The sequence below is a fragment of the Miscanthus floridulus genome, chromosome 15 (assembly GCF_019320115.1).
Source record: "Miscanthus floridulus cultivar M001 chromosome 15, ASM1932011v1, whole genome shotgun sequence".
Lineage (NCBI taxonomy): Eukaryota > Viridiplantae > Streptophyta > Magnoliopsida > Poales > Poaceae > Miscanthus > Miscanthus floridulus.
In genome coordinates, this window is record NC_089594.1 from 60505535 (window position 1) to 60524307 (window position 18773).

At 43.8% G+C, this 18773-nt stretch overlaps 1 protein-coding gene across 1 annotated transcript; it reads left to right on the forward strand.

Moving 5' to 3' along the window:
- The first annotated feature begins 461 nt into the window (after positions 1–461).
- LOC136508343 (auxin-binding protein 4) lies at positions 462–18773 on the forward strand. Its single transcript, XM_066502999.1, has 5 exons — positions 462–685; positions 945–1051; positions 1360–1560; positions 17118–17185; positions 18491–18773. Exons 1-5 carry the CDS (start codon positions 550–552, stop codon positions 18591–18593), a joined length of 615 nt encoding a protein of 204 aa, XP_066359096.1. The 5' UTR covers positions 462–549; the 3' UTR covers positions 18594–18773.

Here is an 18773-nt window from a genome sequence, read left to right on the forward strand (position 1 = left end):
CAATGTTTTAGCAAAAAATTGTACAGTGTAACATCGAGGGTGTTACATTTGCACTGGATTTCAAATGCTTTTTAGGTATTTTCGCAAGTGTTTCGGACACTTTTTTCAAGTGTGTCATTTATCTTATTTTATATATTGCAACTGTTTTATCTGGATGTTCTAAAAGTAGATTTAGTGTTGCATATAAGCAGCCTGTTCGGTTGGCTGGTTCGTATTGTTGCTGGTTCGTGAAGAAGTACTGCTGGCTAATTTGTGTGAGAGAAAAATACTGTTCTAACTAAAAATTTACAATTGTTTATGATAAGCCACAACCAAATGAACAGGCTGAAGATACGTGTGGGAAACGGTCAGTATCGCCCGAATCGGACGCCGTTAGGTTAATGCACGAGGTGGACTATGGGTTGTCCACGGTTTGGCTCAGGATTGGTACTATAGAGATGAACAGGAGCCAGCCGGACTTTCCAGAAGCAAACCACCAGAGCAAAAAGAGCCCAGAAGGGCAAAAACCGCAGCAAGGATGAAAACAGAAAACCGATAGCGCCGGAGAACATGGTGCGTGGACTACCCGCCGTCGGGGCAGCCCGAGGACCCTACCTCGCCGCCGTCGGTCGCGGGCTCCTTCTCGCGGCCCTCGTGGCGGCCGCTGCCTCGTTCCTCCCAGTAGCCGAGTCGTCCTGCCCGCGAGGTGCACCTTCCCCCTTTGTCCCCTTCTCCATTCCCCCCTCCCGGATTTCTTGAAACTTCCAAAATTGCCGCTTGACCTTACCTCCCAAGTCCCAATATAACAATTTGTTTTGTTTGTGTGTGAATTAGCAGTATCTCAATATACAATAATTTGATTTGAGACAGTTCCTTGCGAATTCGAGACAGAACTGAGCATCTTTCTTTTGATACAGTTGTAGCAAATCTTTAGTAGTGTACTGATGATATTCTGATGTATCCAGACAAATCACTGGTGAGAGACATAAGCCGAATGCAGCAGAGCAACTTTGGGAGGGAAGGATTCTCGCATATAACTGTCACCGGTGCGCTTGCTCACGGGATGAAGGAGGTGAGGAATAAACCCTACGGCCATAGTGTGTTTTCCCAAACAATATTGGCATGAACAAATATTCGAGTAGTGCAAAGATTAATTGAATGCACTCATGTACCTGGATGCATGATAGTTCCTTGCTTCTATGTGAACTCCGGAATTAGACTGTAATTTCAGTTCGTGCTGCTATGAGTTCAAAGGACTTAGTCATGTGTAGATATGCTTGATGGCTGTGCCGCGGAGGGCTCATATTCGAATATAATCTTTGAACAGCGTGGATGCTGATATGATTCCTTCTTGCTTCTTCATGAAATGTTTTTCTGCAGGTGGAAGTGTGGCTTCAGACATTTGGTCCAGGTCAAAGGACCCCAATCCACAGGCATTCTTGTGAAGAGGTTTTCATTGTCCTCAAAGGGAAAGGCACGCTCTTACTGGGGTCTAGCTCGCTTAAGTACCCAGGGCAGCCGCAGGAAATTCCTGTCTTTCAGAATACCACATTTTCGATCCCTGTAAATGATCCACATCAGGTAAAAGAGAAGGGTTGCCATTTATATGCATTTTTACTGTCTGATACATTGATACCTCGTGTCCTGACTCCTGATTTGCACAACTCTGCTGATTATATGGTACTGTACCTTGGCTAGTTTCAAGATATTGTCGGAGCTTATTTCTGGTGGGTTGTCCCATTCAGTGACCTTTAGTAGCGGCCAGTACTCTAGTTAAATCGACTTTGTCCTTACAAGAAGGGGGATAAACGAACATGCATGGACTGTAAGGTGATACTTATAGAATGTGTGGTCGCTCAACACAAGCTGGTGGTGGCTGACTTCCGCTTTCTGGTGCAAGCTTGTGGGAACAAACAAGCTAGGGTTGCTAGAACGAAGTGGTGGAAATTAGAAGGGGAGGCATCAAAGGTCTTTAAGGAAAAGGTCATTAAAGAGTGCCCTTGGAATGATGAAGGTGATGCAAACAGCATGTGGGTGAAGATGGCAACATGCGTTCGGAAGGTTGCTTCAAAGGTGTTTGAATGACCAAAGGGAGCGGATGTGACTTGAAAGACACTTGGTGGTGGAATGAAGATATGCAAAAGGCTATTAAGGAAAAGAAGGAGTGCTATAAGCGCTTGTATCATGACAGGTGTGCAAACAATATAGAGAAGTATAAGGTGGCAAAGAAGACTGCAAAACGAGCGGTGAGGCAAAGGGGCGGGCCTATGAGGACCTTTACCAACGTTTGAGTATGGAGGAATGAGAGAATGAATTTATAGGATGGCTAGGGCTCGCGATAGGAAGACAATGGACTTCAACCAAGTCAAGTGCATAAAGGATGAGAGGGAGCAGCTCTTGGTGAAGGAGGATGAGATCAGACATAGATGACAAGAGTATTTTGATAAATTGTTCAATGGTAAGAACGAGAACACCACCGTTCAGCCGGACGACTTGTTTGATGACACTAACAAGCGCTTTGTGCGGAGGATTCAAGAATCGGAGGTCAGAGAAGCCTTGAAAAGAATGAAAGAGGGCAAAGCGATGAGCCCTGATGGTATCCCAATTAAGGTGTGGAGATGTCTCGGGGATATAGCTATAGTATGACTAAACAAGATGTTCAATAATATCTTTCGATGGAACAAGATGTCCGAGGGGTAGAGAAGCATATTGGTACCAATCTACAAAAACAAGAGAGATATCCAAAGTTATACTAATTATCGGGGAATTAAGTTGATGAGCCACACTATGAAGTTATGGCAGAGAGTCATCGAGCAGCGCCTGCGAGGAACGACACAAATATCAACAAATCAATTTGGTTTCATGTCCGGAAGGTCAACCACAGAAGCAATCTTTTAATAAGACATGTTTTGTAGCGGTTTAGAGAGCAGAAGAAGGACCTCCACTTGGTTTTCATTGACTTGGAGAAGACTTATGACAAGATACCAAGAAATGTTATGTGGTGATCTTTGGACAAACATAAAGTTCCATCAAAGTACGTGACCCTCATCAAGGACATGTACAACAATGTTGTGACTAGTGTTCGAACAAACTATGGTAACACAGATTACTTCCCGATTAAAATTGGACTTCATCAAGGGTCAGCCTTAAGCCTGTATCTCTTTGCCTTGGTAAAAGGATTAAGATGCCCAAGAGGGGGGGGGGTGAATTGGGCTAATTCTAAATTTCTTTGCAATAATTAAATTCTATGGTTAGCTCAATTAACTCCTTGTGTCTAAAAAGTGTTTTTAATTATTCTACCGTACAAAAGACTTGTAACCTAAGTTTCAATCCTACTCTAGCATGGCAATTCTATGAATGTAAAGACAAGAATTGAATTGCTTAAAGTAAATACTCAAAGTAAATGCTCAAAGTAAATAGAGAACGAGGAACGCGGCGATGTTTTATCGAGGTATTAGAGAGTCGCCACTCCTCACTAGTCCTTGTTGGAGCATCCGCGCAAGGGTGTAGCTCTCCCTTATCCGCGCAAGGATCAAGTGCTCTCTATGGGTTTATTCTTCGACACTCCATCGCGGTGATCACCCAAAACCGCTCACAACTTGAGTTGGGTCATCCACAAGCTCTTCGGATGATCACCAAGCTCCTAATCACCACCAAGCCGTCGAGGTGATGACGATCACCAAGAGTAACAAGCACGAACTCTCACTTGACTACGACAAGCCTAATGAGAAGGGTGAATGCACTATTTTGCTACTCTTGATCTTCACTAATGAGGGTTCTTTTTAGGATTCTCAAATCTTAATCACCTCACTAGGACCTTGCTCTTCTTGGCACTCTCTAAGGTGTTTTTCAGCTGTTGGAATGAGCAAAAGTTGTACCCCCACACATGAGTGGTGGTTGTATTTATAACACCGGTTGAAAAACGAACCGTTAAGTGCCTCTGCGGGGTGACCGGACGCTCTGGTCATGTTGACCGGACGCTCCGATCAGTTCAAGCCGCATTCCAGTGATAATGTCCGATCACCACTGACCGGACGCGTCCGGTCGCATTAATCCCTCACTGTATGCTTACTGTACTCGACCGGACGCTGAACCCCAGGGTCTGGTCAGTACTGACCGGACACGTCCGGTCGCAGATTCCCTTCTCTGGAACCTTACTGGAGTCGACTGGACGCTGGACTTCAGCATCCGGTCAGTTGACCTCTCCAGCGTCCGGTCGCACCGAACACAGTCACCTTGATCAAATGTACTGATCGGACCCTATGGCCAGCGTTCGATCGCACCGGAGCCAGCGTCCGGTCAGCATTTGACCCTCCATTCACTTTCAACTCTCGATCATATGTGAATGAAGTTTGCTCCAAAGGATCTTAGGCATTCATAGGAGCTACCTAGAGCTAGTTTTAACAAGTGTGCACTACACCTAACTCACTAGACTCAACTAGGTCAAGCTATCCGTCCATACTCCCCTTAATAGTATGGCCAAAGGAAAAACAAAGTCCTAAACTACTCTAAGTGTCTCTCCAACTCCAATTGACACTTAGAACTAGTCATTCTTAACCTTGTCGTCAATCCTTTGAAAACCGAAACGATTTCCATCGTAGAGGCATGATCACCTTGATTGCCCAATTGATCTCCATTACCATGACCTAACTTAATTATCTCTGTAAAACACACGTTAGTTATAGTAATATTGTATTGTCATTAATCACCGAAACCCAACAAGGGGCCTAGATGCTTTCAATCTCTCTCTTTTTGGTGATTGATGACAATACCACCTCGAGTATGTGAAAGAGTGAGGTTTTTGACGGGCTTGGTTCATATAAGCTTTTGTCAATAAGAACAAAAGAGTTAGGCAAGCTTATATGACCCAAGCCAACACAATGTACCCAAAGGATATGAAATAAGCATGAGTACAAGTAACAACGCTCATTTGCATCGAAGTATAAACGCGGAAGCAAATGCAAATAAGCATAGCATAAGTGATATGACATATAAAGGAATTCAAAGTAGAGATCACACATGTCATATATCACAATCACGTAGATAGCACTATCACATAGATATAATAGTATGCATAAAGGTAAACACACGAATGCATAAACGTAATAGTGTATCACACAAATAAGACTTCAAATATATATAATAAGCTAATACTAAATAACTAGCTCCCCCTAAATGTCGCTCCCCCTGAGTCTACATACTCGAACCCTCTCCCCCTTTGGCGTCAAACACCAAAATCTAAGGGTCGATCAGCGGGGCTGCAGCGGACGAGCTGGGCGCTGAAGTACGTGGAGCAAGATGAAACTGGGCGCCATCATCATCTGACCCTGAGCTCTGCACTTTCTGACCCTCTGTGGCAGGAAGTGTCTCTGTAGCGGTCTGGGTCTGAGCTGGAGCAGGTACTGCCTGTGATGCTGCTAGTACGTCTGTCGTAGGATCTAAAGAGGCGACAGACGACGAGAGCCTCTGAGTAGTCACGGCGACAGGGGCTGCTGTAGAAGGACCGGCGGTATGCATATGAGGCGGTGTTGGCATGCCGGTCAACTCGCTGAAGGATGCTCCAAGACTCTGGAGACTGACGTGTTAGGCACAAACAGCGAGGAAGACTGATCCGGTGAGAAGCCCGTATGATATGGTGTGAACTACGGGGCAACCACTGGTGAGGACAACCACTGGGACACCTGAACTGTAGGTGAAGCAAATGGAGCTGGAGGCTGTCCCTGACTCTGAAGCCCACTGGGCTGTACAGCTGGAGTCGTCGTAGTGGTGGCAGGCTGAGCTAGCTGGGGCAAAGGCTGTGGCTGTGGGGCCCCAAGTGCTGTTACTACATGCTGCATAAATCCCATAAGCTACTGCTGTATGAGTAACTGTTGCTGATGCATCTGCTGCTGCTGCTGCTGAAGTAGCTGCTGCTGTCGCTGGAACTCATTCTGACGAGCCTGAAACTGTGCGAAGTTGGCAGTGGTCTCCTAAGCCTGTCGTGCCTGATTCTGCTGTATCCGCTCAAGAATAGCAATCAAAGCGGGGTCTGTCTGCGGTGCAGGTAGAGCTGAGCTGGAACTGCCGGCCTTTGCATCATGTTTGCGTGGAGGCATCTGAGGAATCGGCTGATAGTCATCATCCGAACTGTCACTAGACTCGGTCATCTCCTGCTGTGCCTCAAGCTGCTCCTCAGTGGCGGCTATGCCTCTAATGATCTCGTCCTGCTGAGTTGCTGACTCTGGAACATCTAGATGATGGCTGGGCTGAGCGGGTGCCTGTGGAGTGCTGTGCCTGATCCTCTGTGCCATGTTATATGCTGGAAACTCTGTGGAGGCACCTCTATACTCGGCAACCATCTCTGAGGTCCTAACCTGCACAGACTGAAGCATCAGGAAAGTGATCCAATGTGCATATGGAAGCTACCTGTGACACTTGAAGCCCTCAGCTATAGTATTCTCCATCTCTGATAGAAGAAGGTTCCAAATGTCGAACATGGTCTGCTGCATTAGGGCATTGAGGAGCCAGAGCTGTAAGCGAGTCAGACCCTCTCTGTATCTCAACCTGAGAAGTAGTGTCCTCCTGATGATAGCCTCTAGCACACGAGCTGTAGGAGTAAGGTCACTAGGGGTTCCTCCTCGACCCCTCACCAAAGGGCTCCTTGAAGCAATGGCGCACAAGATCTGTAGGGGGCACCAACCCTCCATGAGGACGCCTGGGAGGCTCTTGCTGTCCATAGCATACCTCATGCAATTTGACAGGTTGATCCTGTAGCCTCAGTATCTCCCGAGCCCTGAAACTCATCACCCTGTAGTCTTTGCCGTTGAATGCAAAATGTATGAAGTTATGATGCGGGTCAACGTAGAGTGAAGCATAAAACTGCCGAACCTAGAATGGTACATATACTCCTGTTCGGCCAATCAGATCTGTCAGCCCCGGCAAATATGACAAGTAAGGGTGGATATGCTCTCCGGCTGTTGCCACAATAGACTCTATGATGTAGACTCTCTGAGATCTGAACACTGCCCTATTGTTGAGATAAGCATTGTAGAAATCCTCCTGCAGTGGCGTGTAGAAACCCTCTGCTGCTCTCTCATCCCTCCTTGGAGGGAACCATACGTCGAACTCAACAAACCTCAGCTAACGAACCTGTCTGGCTATGGCGGCCCTCAAGTCAAGATGTATCACTGGAGGCGGACCCTGTGGTGTAGGCGGTGGCGTGAACCCCTGCGCTGTGTAGCTAGCCTCGGTGGAACTATAGCACTGGTACAACCAGAGCGGCGTAGCTGGGGTGCTGGCTCGGTCTCCTCGGCCTGCTGGCCCTCCTGAGTCTCCTGAGCTGGCTGAGGCTCTGCTGGTGGGGGCTTGCTGCTGTGGCTCCTGCTGAGACTTTCCCTGACGCTGAGGCTCCTCAATAGCCAGACGACGTCCTGCCATCATGACAGTCCCAGGTGGACTACCATGAAGTCGCTCAATTTCCCTAAGTCTGCCCTGTGCGTCTGGTGCCAGATGATCTGCTATGACAACTCCACTGTAGGCACCGCCTCTCTCGGCACGCTCTGCGGCCTCAGCGACTGCTGCTGCTCTCGCTGTCTCTACGTCAGGGTACTTGCGCTTCTTAGAAGTAACCTGCTTCGTTGCCTTGCCTTTCGGTCCTGCAGGCTGGCGAGGCGGGGGCCTCCGATCGTCATCTCTTGGACCACCACCAACGTTTTTGGTGCGAGCCATCTGATCTGACAAGAAGATGAACTGTCGCTGACGAAGATCAACTGTCAAACTGACACTCCCGAGGCTTAGCCTCGATCCTTACTCGCGAGCTTAGCTCCGAGTTGTCTGACAACTGTCACAAGAACCTCAACGGCACCGACTCGCTGCACGATGGAATAGATGGATATATAAATAAATACAATATATCTAATAGATGCGAAAACCCTAGGAAGCAAGCAATGTAGGTACGAAATTGAAGCGACGAGCATGCTACCTGACGAACCGGCAACCCGAGAAAGGATGAGACGTCACGTGGGGAATCACTGAACCGGCTAGGGTTAGGGTTCTCGAAGCTCTACGAAGAATCGGCCGGGGATCAGTGACAATGTGGCGAAGTTAGGGTTGCTGCGCTGAAGCTAGGCAATTTGATGAATCGACAGTAGGGCCTTACCGGTGCGGAGCGAGGACAGCACTGGAGAAGACACGGGCACAGTGAAGGAAGGATGACGTGGCGTTGCAGGCGTGGGGAGGCGCTGCAGGCGGCGCGCGGTGGCTTGGGCGTGCGGGGAGGCGCGGTGGCGTGCGAGGCTGGCGGCTTGGGCGCGCGGTGGTGGCGCAGAGGCTAACAAGGGCAGCACTGGCGATGTCGGCGGCGCGGGAGACTCTTACGCGTGGAGGCGGCGGCTACGACGATTAGGGTTAGGCGCTGCTGCGGGATACGGCTAAGATCGAAAACACGGGCGGTTAAAAGGAGATCCCACGCGTAACGGAGAAGGAAACAGGGAAAGAGTTCGAAAACCGCACGTTCTCCATTGATCGGACGCTCCTGGTGGTAGCGACCGGACGCTACCACCCAGCGTCTGGTCAATTCCAGAGAGGTCCAATTCCTCTGGAATCGCGACCGGACGTGTCCGGTGGTCCATAACCGGACGCATGCAAGGTCCGGTCAGCACAGCTGTTCCTTCTTCAAACGATCGGACGCTGAGATCCCTTCCTGACCGGACGCACAAGCGCAGCGTCCGATTCACTTCTTCAGCTTTTGTTCACCTCCTGTGAACTGATCGGACGCTGGACAGTAGCGTCCGGTGCAGCGTCCGGTGGTCCTTTTCCAGCAAATCTTCAAAGTTCCTTCGCGCAGCCTGTTCCCAATCAAGTTCCAACTAGAATAAGATCAAATAAACACCAATTGGGACTGATGTGAGTGACCTCTCTCAAACCCTAATATTTTTCAAAATATTTTGCCTTAGGCTATAATTCTTTTTAAGAAAATAGGTAATAAGAGGGCAAATGGAACAAAACGACAAAAACATCTATGCATATGCAATACTTATAAGTAAATCTAGTTGCTTATCAAGTTTGATCCAATGTTAAGCTTTTTCATACTCTTTTTGGCGGTTATCTTAACCATGTTAGACAAGCTCTATATGCATTGCCAAAAATTAAACATGTTGTATATTACAATGAATGCAAGGGACAACATAAGCTCAGTTTTTAGTGAAGTTGCTAAAGTCAAGTACATTGAGCTCATTCCGCAATCTATAAAATGTAGCTTCATTTAGCGGTTTAGTGAAGATATCCGCTAATTGAATCATCGGTTCTTACACCTTCTAGTGATATATTATTTTTAGCAACATGATCTCTTAGAAAGTGATGGCAGATATTTATGTGCTTGGTGCGAGAGTGTTGAACCGGATTATTTGCAAGTTTTATCGCACTTTCATTGTCGCACAAAAGAGGTATTTTTTCTATAACTACACCATAGTCTAGCAAAGTTTGTTTCATGTATAAAATTTGTGCACAACAAGCACCCGCGGCAATGTATTCCGCTTCGGTGGTGGACAAAGCTACACTATTTTGTTTCTTGGAGGACAAAGACACAAGTGATCTACCAAGCAAATGGCACCATCTGGATGTGCTCTTTCTATTAACTTTGCATCCGACGTAATCCGAATCGGAATAGCCAACTAATTCAAATATAGCTCCTTTGGAATACCAAAGGTCAATGCTTGGTGTGTGCTTAAGATACCTAAGGATTATTTTTACGGCAATTAAATGTGTTTCCTTAGGATTAGCTTGAAATCTATCACACATACACACACTAAACATGATGTCGGGCCTAGATGCGGTTAAATATAACAAGCTACCAATCATAGAACGGTAGAGAGTTTGATCAACCGGGTTACCTCCCTCATCTAGGTCGAGATGTCTATTTATAGGCATTGGTGTCTTGATTGGTGTACATTCATCCATCTTGAATCTCTTGAGAAGATCTTTTGTGTATTTCTCTTGAGAGATGAAGATACCTTCTTTCATTTGTTTGACTTGAAAACCAAGAAAGAATGTAAGCTCACCAATTATGGATATCTCGAACTCATTCGACATCAATTCATCAAATTCTTTGCATGAGTCTTTATTTGATGATCCAAAGATGATATCATCAACATACACTTTACAAATAAAGATATGCCCATCAAGCTTCTTGGTGAATAGTGTGATGTTGACCTTTTCAATGGTGAAGTCCTTCTCAATGAGGAAGTCCCGAAGACGCTCATATCAAGCTCTTGGGGCTTGCTTAAGCTTATATAGTGTCTTGGACAACCTATAAACATGATTAGGATATTTAGGGTCTTTAAATCTGGGAGGTTGATCAACATAGACTAGTTCATTAATAAAGCCATTTAAGAATACACTTTTCACATCCATTTGATATAGTTTCATTTCATGATGTGATGCATATGCAAGTAGGATACGGATGACTTCTAGTCTTGCAACCGGTGTAAAGGTTTTTCTAAAATCTAAACCTTCAACTTGAGAGAATCCCTTTACAACTAGTCTTGTCTTATTCCTCACAACAATACCTTGATCATCTTGCTTGTTGCGGAACACCCAATTTGTTTCAATGACTCTTGCACCTTTTGGTCGCTCTTCAAGAGTCCAAACTTCATTGCGAGTGAAGTTGTTCAACTCTTCATGCATGGCATTGATCCAATCCGAATCTTTAAGAGCTTCTTCTACCTTGGTAGGCTCATAGTAAGAGACAAAAGAGTGATGAGCAATAAATGAAGTAAGTTTTTGAGATCGAGTCATTACACCTTTTGATGGACTTTCCTATGATAAGATCTTGTGGATGATCTTATAGGAGAGATGTATTTCTTCTATTAACTACTTAAGGAGGAGGTTGTGGAGTATCAACATCTTATGCTTGTACCACCATTTGCTCATAGGAGATATGAGTATCTTTATTTTCTACTCTCTCATCTTTTTCACCATCGTGTGGCACACTTGATGAAGAAGGTTGGTTAATGACTTGTACATCATCTTCATCATCTTTTGGCTTAATGTCTTCCACCGAAATATTCTTCATAGCCTCCCTCAATAGTTCATCACCTACATCATCAAGATTCTCATGTGCTCCTTGGGAGCCGTTAGATTTATCAAATTCCACATCATATGTTTCTTCAACCAAGCCGGTGGCATGATTAAATACTCTATATGTTTTGGACTTCGATGAGTAGCCAACAAGAAAACCAATATCACGACGTCTTTGGAACTTTCCTAGGTGTTGCCGCTTCTTGTAGATGTAGCATTTGCAACTAAACACCCTAAAGAAGGAGACGTCCGGCTTCTTCTCATTGAGCAACTCATAAGGTGTCTTACCAATGAACTTTTGAAGGAATAGGCGGTTGGATGCATAACATGCGGTGTTGATTGCTTCCACCCATAGAGCTTCGGGGGTGTTGTACTTATCTAGCATTGTCCTTGCAAGAGTGATCAAAGTCCGGTTCTTCCCCTCAACTACACCATTTTGTTGAGGAGTATAAGTTGCGAAAACTTCATGTTTGATTCCAACTTCATCACAATAGGCTTTAATGTTTGTGTTGTCAAATTCTTTGCCATTGTCACTTTTTATCTTCTTGAGCTTCACTTCAAATTCATTTTGAGCTCTCTTGGCAAACTTCTTGAAGCAAGATGCAACTTCGGATTTGTCATGAAGGAAGAATACCCATGTATACCTTGAATAATCATCAACAATCACAAGACAATAGAGATTTCCTCCCAAACTCTTGTATGTTGTTGGTCCAAATAAATCCATGTGTAGGAGCTCTATCACTCTTGTGGTTGACATGAAAGCTTTGGTTGGATGAGTATTTGCAACTTGCTTGCCGGCTTGATATGCACTACAAAGCTTGTCCTTCTCAAACTTCACTATCCTTCAACCCTCTCAACAAATCATTCTTCATAAGCTTCTTGAGGGAGCTCATCTCAACATGAGCAAGTCTTCTATGCCATAGCCACCCAAGTTTTGTTTTGGTGAAAAGATAAGTCTTCAAATTTATATCTTCGAAGGTGAAGTCTACTAGATATAAGTTGTTGTATCTAAATCCATTGAATATCACTTGATTGTCATCTATCTGGGATACAACAACCTCCTTCTCGGTAAACAAGCATTGTAAGCCAAGATCACACTAATTGTCCAACGGATAGCAAGTTGAAGCTCAATGAAGCAATATAGAGTACATTGGAGATGGAATGATTATTTGATATTGCCACTTTGCCCAATCCTTTAACCTTGCCCTTTGAGTTATCTCTAAATTTTATTTTCTCTTAGACCATCTGTCTCTTCATCTAGTGAGGTGAACATACGAGGATCACCGGTCATATGTTGAGTGCAACCACTATCAATAACCCAATGACTTGCACCGGTCTTGTAGTTCACCTACACATAAGAGATTTAAGCTTTAGGAATCCAAACTTATTGAGGGCCCTTCACCTTCTTAACAAGTGACTTAGCCACCCAAATCTTCTTAGGCCTACTTTTGTTAGGGGGTCCTAAGAACATAACTTTTATCTTTCCACTAGAATCCTTTCTAAACATGTAGTGAGCATTGATGGCAAAGGGTCTAGCATGCTTGGGTAAGGGTTGTGGTGGTGGAGTTTGACACTCATGAGCAAAGTGGCCTTCTTGTCCATATTCAAAACATCTCTTTGGCTTTGGCTTTGGCTTTGATTATTGTTGTTGAGCTTGAGCCTTCTTCTTTTCTATACTTGCCACATATCTAATGCCACTTCTATCCATCTTCATGACGGTGTTCATGACTAGCTCACTTTGAAGATGCTTGCCTCTAGCAAACTTGCTCAACCTAATCTTGAGATGTCTCCAACTTAAGCTTTTTATTTTCTTTCTTTAGAGCATCATCTTTCTTCTCTTCTTTGAGCTTCTTGTTTTCTTCTTTGAGCTTCTCATTTTCAAGGACCAACTCTTTGTCATGATCAAGAGTTTCTAGCATAATGGTGTTGTGGCTTTTCATTTCTTCAAGATCTTTCATAAGCTTTTTATTTGTGTTCTTGAGCTTGACATATTCATCATAGTCATTGCACTCAACCACTTGCTTGCCTTTGTCACTAGATCCTTGCTTAATGCTTTCATCAATCAAATCATCACATGATGTAGCTATATCAGTCTTAACAACATGGTTAGTAGCATCATGTGGCTCATTTGGTAAGAATTCTTGAGCAATAACAAGAGTATCATGATTGATCTTAAGAGTTGTATACTCATCTTTTAGCTTGTTGTGACTAGTGATGAGCTCATTGTGCACCCACTCAAGTTTATCATGTTTATCTTTAAACTATTTCTTAGAAGATTTGAGCTCCTTGAGTTTGGATGATATAGCATCATTAGTTTCTCTAAGCTCATCATTAACCTTTTCCAATGTATCGCATTTAGCTAAGAGTGAGTTATTTTTAGCATCAAGCTTTTCATTTATAGTTCTATTCTTTCTAATGATCTTAGTGTATTTTCTTAGTATTTTGACAAGATCATCATATGTAGGTGAATCATCATCATCGCTATCGCTATCATCATCACTAGCTTGCTCATCATCACTACTATCATCATTCTTAGTTAACTTGCGTTCACCCTTGGCCATAAGGCATAGGTGTGTAGAGGATGATGGCGATGGTGGCGGTAAAGATGCAAGATCAATAGCAATGGCGGCCACCTTCTCATTGTCACTATCATCATCGGATGATCCACTTGATGAATCAATGTCTGTGAGCTAATCACCGACAATGTAGGTCTTTCCACTCTTCTTCTTCTTGTAGAAGTTTCTCTTTTTGTCATCTTTCTTCTTGTATGGCTTGTTCTTTTTCTTCTTATCTTCATCTTTATTACTTGAGTTATCTTTCTTGCCCTTGTTCTTGTTCTTGAACTTGTCTTTCTTAGACTTTGTGCATTGATGAGCTAGATGGCCAAGTTCAGCCACAATTGTAGCAATCCATTTCGGAGATTGACTTTCTTCTTGAGCTAGTGAAGAACTTCTTCTTCTTGCCGTCAAACTTGATGCCACTCTTGTTTAGCATCTTTAGCATCTTTGCGGTCTTCTTCACCATGAGAGCAAGACTTTCTTCATCATCTTCTTCATCACTTGAGCTCTCATACTCAAGTTTTGCTTTGCCCTTATCTTGGCTAGCTTTAAATGCTAAGTCCTTCTCTTTCTTCTTTGTAGAGGATGAGCCATCTTGTGGCGTGATGTGCATGTATATCTCATGAGCATTGATCTTTCCCAAGATTTATGTCGGTGTAGCGGCGGAAAGATCACCTTGATGTAGCACGGTCACAATGTGCCCATATTTGTCAATGGGGAGGACACTCAAGATTTTTCTCACAACGTCGGATGGTAACATTTGAGTAAGTCCAAGCCCATTGACTTCCTCTACAAGAACATTTAAACGAGAATACATTTCATTAGCACTTTTTTTGGGAAGTATCTCAAATGAATTTAGCTTTTTAATCACAAGATGACAGCGTTCCTCACGCTCACTCTTGATTCCCTCATGGAGCGCACAAACGTCCGACCATATTGCATGGGCGTCTTTGTGGTTTCTTACACGGTTGAACACATCTTTGCAAAGGCCTCTAAAGATAGTAGTTTCGAGTCTTTGCATTCTATTTTTCATAGTTAACCTCATCACCTTGTAGGTTAGTAGCATCCCGAGGTTTTAGGAAGCCTTGAGATGCGGCTCTAAGAATACCAACGTCTAGAGCTTCTAAGTACGCCTCCATGCGAATTTTCCAATATGAAAAGTCATCTCTCTCAAAGATAGGAGGAGGATCCATCCCCATGAGACATCTTGCTCTAAGCGATTAAACTTAAAAACGTGAGTACGAGGCTCTGATACCAATTGAAAGGATCAAGATGCCCAAGAGGAGGGGTGAATTGGGCTAATTCTAAATTTTCTTGCAATAATTAATCCTACGGTTAGCCCAATTAACCCATTGTGTCTAAAAAAGTGTTTCTATTACTCTAACGCATAAAGGACTTGCAACCTATGTTCCAAACTTACTCTAGCATGGCAATTCTATTAATGTAAAGACAAGTATTGAATTGCTCAAAGTAAATGCTCAAAGTAAATAGAGAGAGGAACGCGGTGATGTTTTGCCTGAGGTATCAGAGAGTCGCCACTCCCCACTAGTCCTTGTTGGAGCACCCGCGCAAGGGTGTAGCTCCCCCTTGATCCGCGCAAGGATCAAGTGCTCTCTACGGGTTGATTCTTCGACACTCCAGTCGCGGCAAATCACCCAAAGCCGCTCACAACTTGAGTTGGGTCACCCACAAGCTCCGCCGGGTGATCATCAAGCTCCCAATCACCACCAAGCCATCTAGGTGATGGCGATCACCAAGAGTAACAAGCACAAACTCTCACTTGACCACGCGAAGTCTAATGCGAAGATGGATGCACACTTACTACTCTTGATTCACTAATGAGGCTACTCTCTTGGATTCTTAAATCTTAATCATCTCATTAGGACCTTGTTTTTTTTGGCACTCACAAACGTGTTTCTCAGCTGTGGGAATGAGCAAAAGTAACTCCACACACGAGTGGAGCTTCTATTTGCAGCCTGAAAAACGAACCATTATGAGCTTCTGCGGGGTGATCGGACGCTCCGGTCATGTTGACCGGACGCTCCGGTCAGTTCAAGCCGCATTCCAGTGATAATGTGTTGACCGGACGCGTCCGGTCGCATTAAACCCTCACTGGATGTTTACTGTACTCGACCGGACGCTGAACTCCCACGGTCCGGTCAGTACTGACCGGACGCGTCCGGTCGCAGATTCCCTTCTCTGGATCCTTACTGGAGTCGACCGGACGCTGGACTTCAGCGTCCGGTCAGTTGACCTCTCCAGCATCCGGTCGCACCGAACACAGTCACCTTGATCAAATGTACTGACAGGACCCTACGGCCAGCGTCCGGTCGCACCGGCGCCAGCGTCCGGTCAGCATTTGACCCTCCATTCATTTCCAACTCTCGATCATATGTGAATGAAGTTTGCTCTAAAGGATCTTAGGCATTCATAGGAGCTACCTAAAGCTAGTTTTAACAAGTGTGCACCACACCTAACTTACTAGATTCAACTAGGTCAAGCTACCCGTCCATACTCCCCTTAATAGTACGGCCAAAGGAAAAACAAAGTCCTAAACTACTCTAAGTGTCTCTCCAACTCCAATCGACACTTAGAACTAGTCATCCTTAACCTTGTCGAAAATCCTTTGAAAACCGAAACGATTTCCATCGTATGGACATGATCACCTTAATTGCCCAATTGATCTACATTACCATGACCTAACTTAATTACCTCTGCAAAAACACACGTTAGTCATAGTAATCTTGTATTATCATTAATCACCGAAACCCAACAAGGGGCCTAGATGCTTTCAAAGGTCAAGTAGTGCCTAAGAAGTATACCTTTAGGTATTTGGGATCGATGCTACAGAGGGATAGAGATATTGATGTAGACGTTAGTCATAGAATCAAAGCAGGGTGGATCAAGTGGAGATAAGCTTCTGTCATTCTCTGTGACAAGAGGGTATCACAAAAGCTAAAAGGCAAGTTCTAGAGAACGACGATTGGACCGGCTATGTTGTATGGAGCAGAATATTGGCCTACAAAGATTCGACATGTTCAACAACTGAGTGTTGCAGAAATGCGTATGTTGCGATGAATTTACGGTCACACAAGAATGGATCGAGTTCGGAACAATGGTATACGTGATCGTCTAGGGGTAGCACCAATTGAAGAAAAGCTTGTCCAACATCGGTTGAGGTGGTTTGACCATATCTAAAGGAGACCTCCAGAGGCATCAGTGCATTGTGGAGTCCTAAGCCAATCTAATAATATGAATAGAGATAGAGGAAGACCGAAATTAACATGGGAGAGGCAATAAAAAGATATTTGAAAGCTTGAGATATACCTAGAGATCTATGTTTAAATAGGAGTACTTGAAAAACAGCTATTGAAGTGCCTGAACCGTGACTTGGGGCTCTTGGTAGGTTTTAACTCTAGTCTACCCTAACTTGCTTGGGACTGAAAGGCTACGTTGTTGTTGTTGTTATTTCTGGTGGGTAGGTTCTATTTGTTAGTGTCTACATCATCTTTCTCTTTCTTGCAGGTCTGGAATTCTGATGAGCATGAAGATTTGCAAGTTCTTGTGATCATATCGCGCCCACCCGTCAAGATGTGAGCATATCTTACTTTAACATTGTGTGTCATTCAACTACATATGCTAACTGATTCATGCATAAAGACTACTTCAGAGTTCAGAGTATCCTGTGTCAAGTGTGATGCATATGTGTGCTTTGAACCTTGTATAGAGTATTCCTTATGTTTTCATATTGTTGAAGCCTATACCATGTTACCATACAGTTAGGAGTTTGTCTCAGAACATTTTGGCCATGCCTAATAACAGTTATGTGTTAAAACTTGATTGAATATACCGCAGCAACAACAACAACAACAAAGCCTTTAAGTCCCAAACAAGTTGGGGTAGGCAGTTGAAATTCAGCAGAAACAATCAAGGTTCAGGCACGTGAATAGCTGTTTTCCAAGCACTCCTATCTAAGGCTAAGTCTTTGGGTATATTCCATCCTTTCAAGTCTCTTTTTATTGTCTCTACCCAAGTCAACTTCGGTCTTCCTCTACCTCTCTTCACGTTACTATCCTGGCTTAGGATTCCACTACGCACTGGTGCCTCTGGAGGTCTCCATTGGACATGTCCAAACCATCTCAACCGGTGTTAGACAAGCTTTTCTTCAATTGGTGCTACCCCTAATCTATCACGTATATCATCGTTCCTGATTGAATATACTGCAAAATTGCAAATATATTTTATCCTTGTCTCTGAGAACCATCATTCCTATTGCCCTACAGTTCTAAATTCTCACAACTATGGAACTACCAAGACTTCATGAGTTTTTATTTCATTTAAACTATAAGTCATCCTTGTCAAGATAGATGCTAAAGTTGTAAGGACATATGATGATGAGGGAATAAAAAGCTGGAACAAGGGTCTATCCTGGATAGCATAAAAAGCCTTACTTCTTTTCAAAAACTTCAAAAGATGCATGCAAATGTAAAATGTTGATCTTATCTAAAAAATACATGCACATATAGGAATATTGATGTGATGAACATTGAACTCTATCGCAAGATTGCTAGATGTGCTAAATACCTGATGAATTATTCAAAAATTGGCATTTTCAACATCTGATACTATCTATATCACTTTGATTTATCGATTTAACCTTCTTTAGTAATTTCCCACCAACATTTCTAAATAAAATATGGTAGCATTATTCACATGTGTCATGACCCCTTTCACTTTGTTACCGTTGACTTCGCCGTTGTCTTTATCAGTACCATATTTTGTGTTATATGGGTATCTGTAGCAATTTTGATTGTACAGCGAATAATTAATTGCAAGTGAATAACAAACATATGAGTGATGGATAGCTTTCTGAGATTCAGTGACATCTCCTGTTACAGATTTATATATGATGATTGGAGTATGCCTCATACAGCTGCGAAGCTGAAATTCCCTTACTTCTGGGATGAGGAATGCTTGTCAGCACCAAAAGATGAACTCTAGGTTAAGTGGTTCCTGCAATTTATCAGCTTCATCCACGATCCTGGTGGACTACGGTTCACATCTACAAGTCGTAATCCATTAGTGTACTTCCATGTGTAGTTTTGTGTTGTGACTCAGGGAAATACATTTTGACAACGTTTATAAAATTAAGCACTTGTGGAGTTGAGCCACCGAGGTTTA

What these genes read in the sequence shown, in the direction of transcription:
- LOC136508343 (XM_066502999.1), top strand. Translation starts at nt 550, where the DNA reads ATGGTGCGTGGACTACCCGCCGTCGGGGCAGCCCGAGGACCCTACCTC. An exon ending in CTGTAAATGATCCACATCAG is followed by an intron (nt 1,561 to 17,117) that starts GTAAAAGAGAAG and finishes TCTTTCTTGCAG; the next exon opens with GTCTGGAATTCTGATGAGCA. An exon ending in TCGCGCCCACCCGTCAAGAT is followed by an intron (nt 17,186 to 18,490) that starts GTGAGCATATCT and finishes CTCCTGTTACAG; the next exon opens with ATTTATATATGATGATTGGA.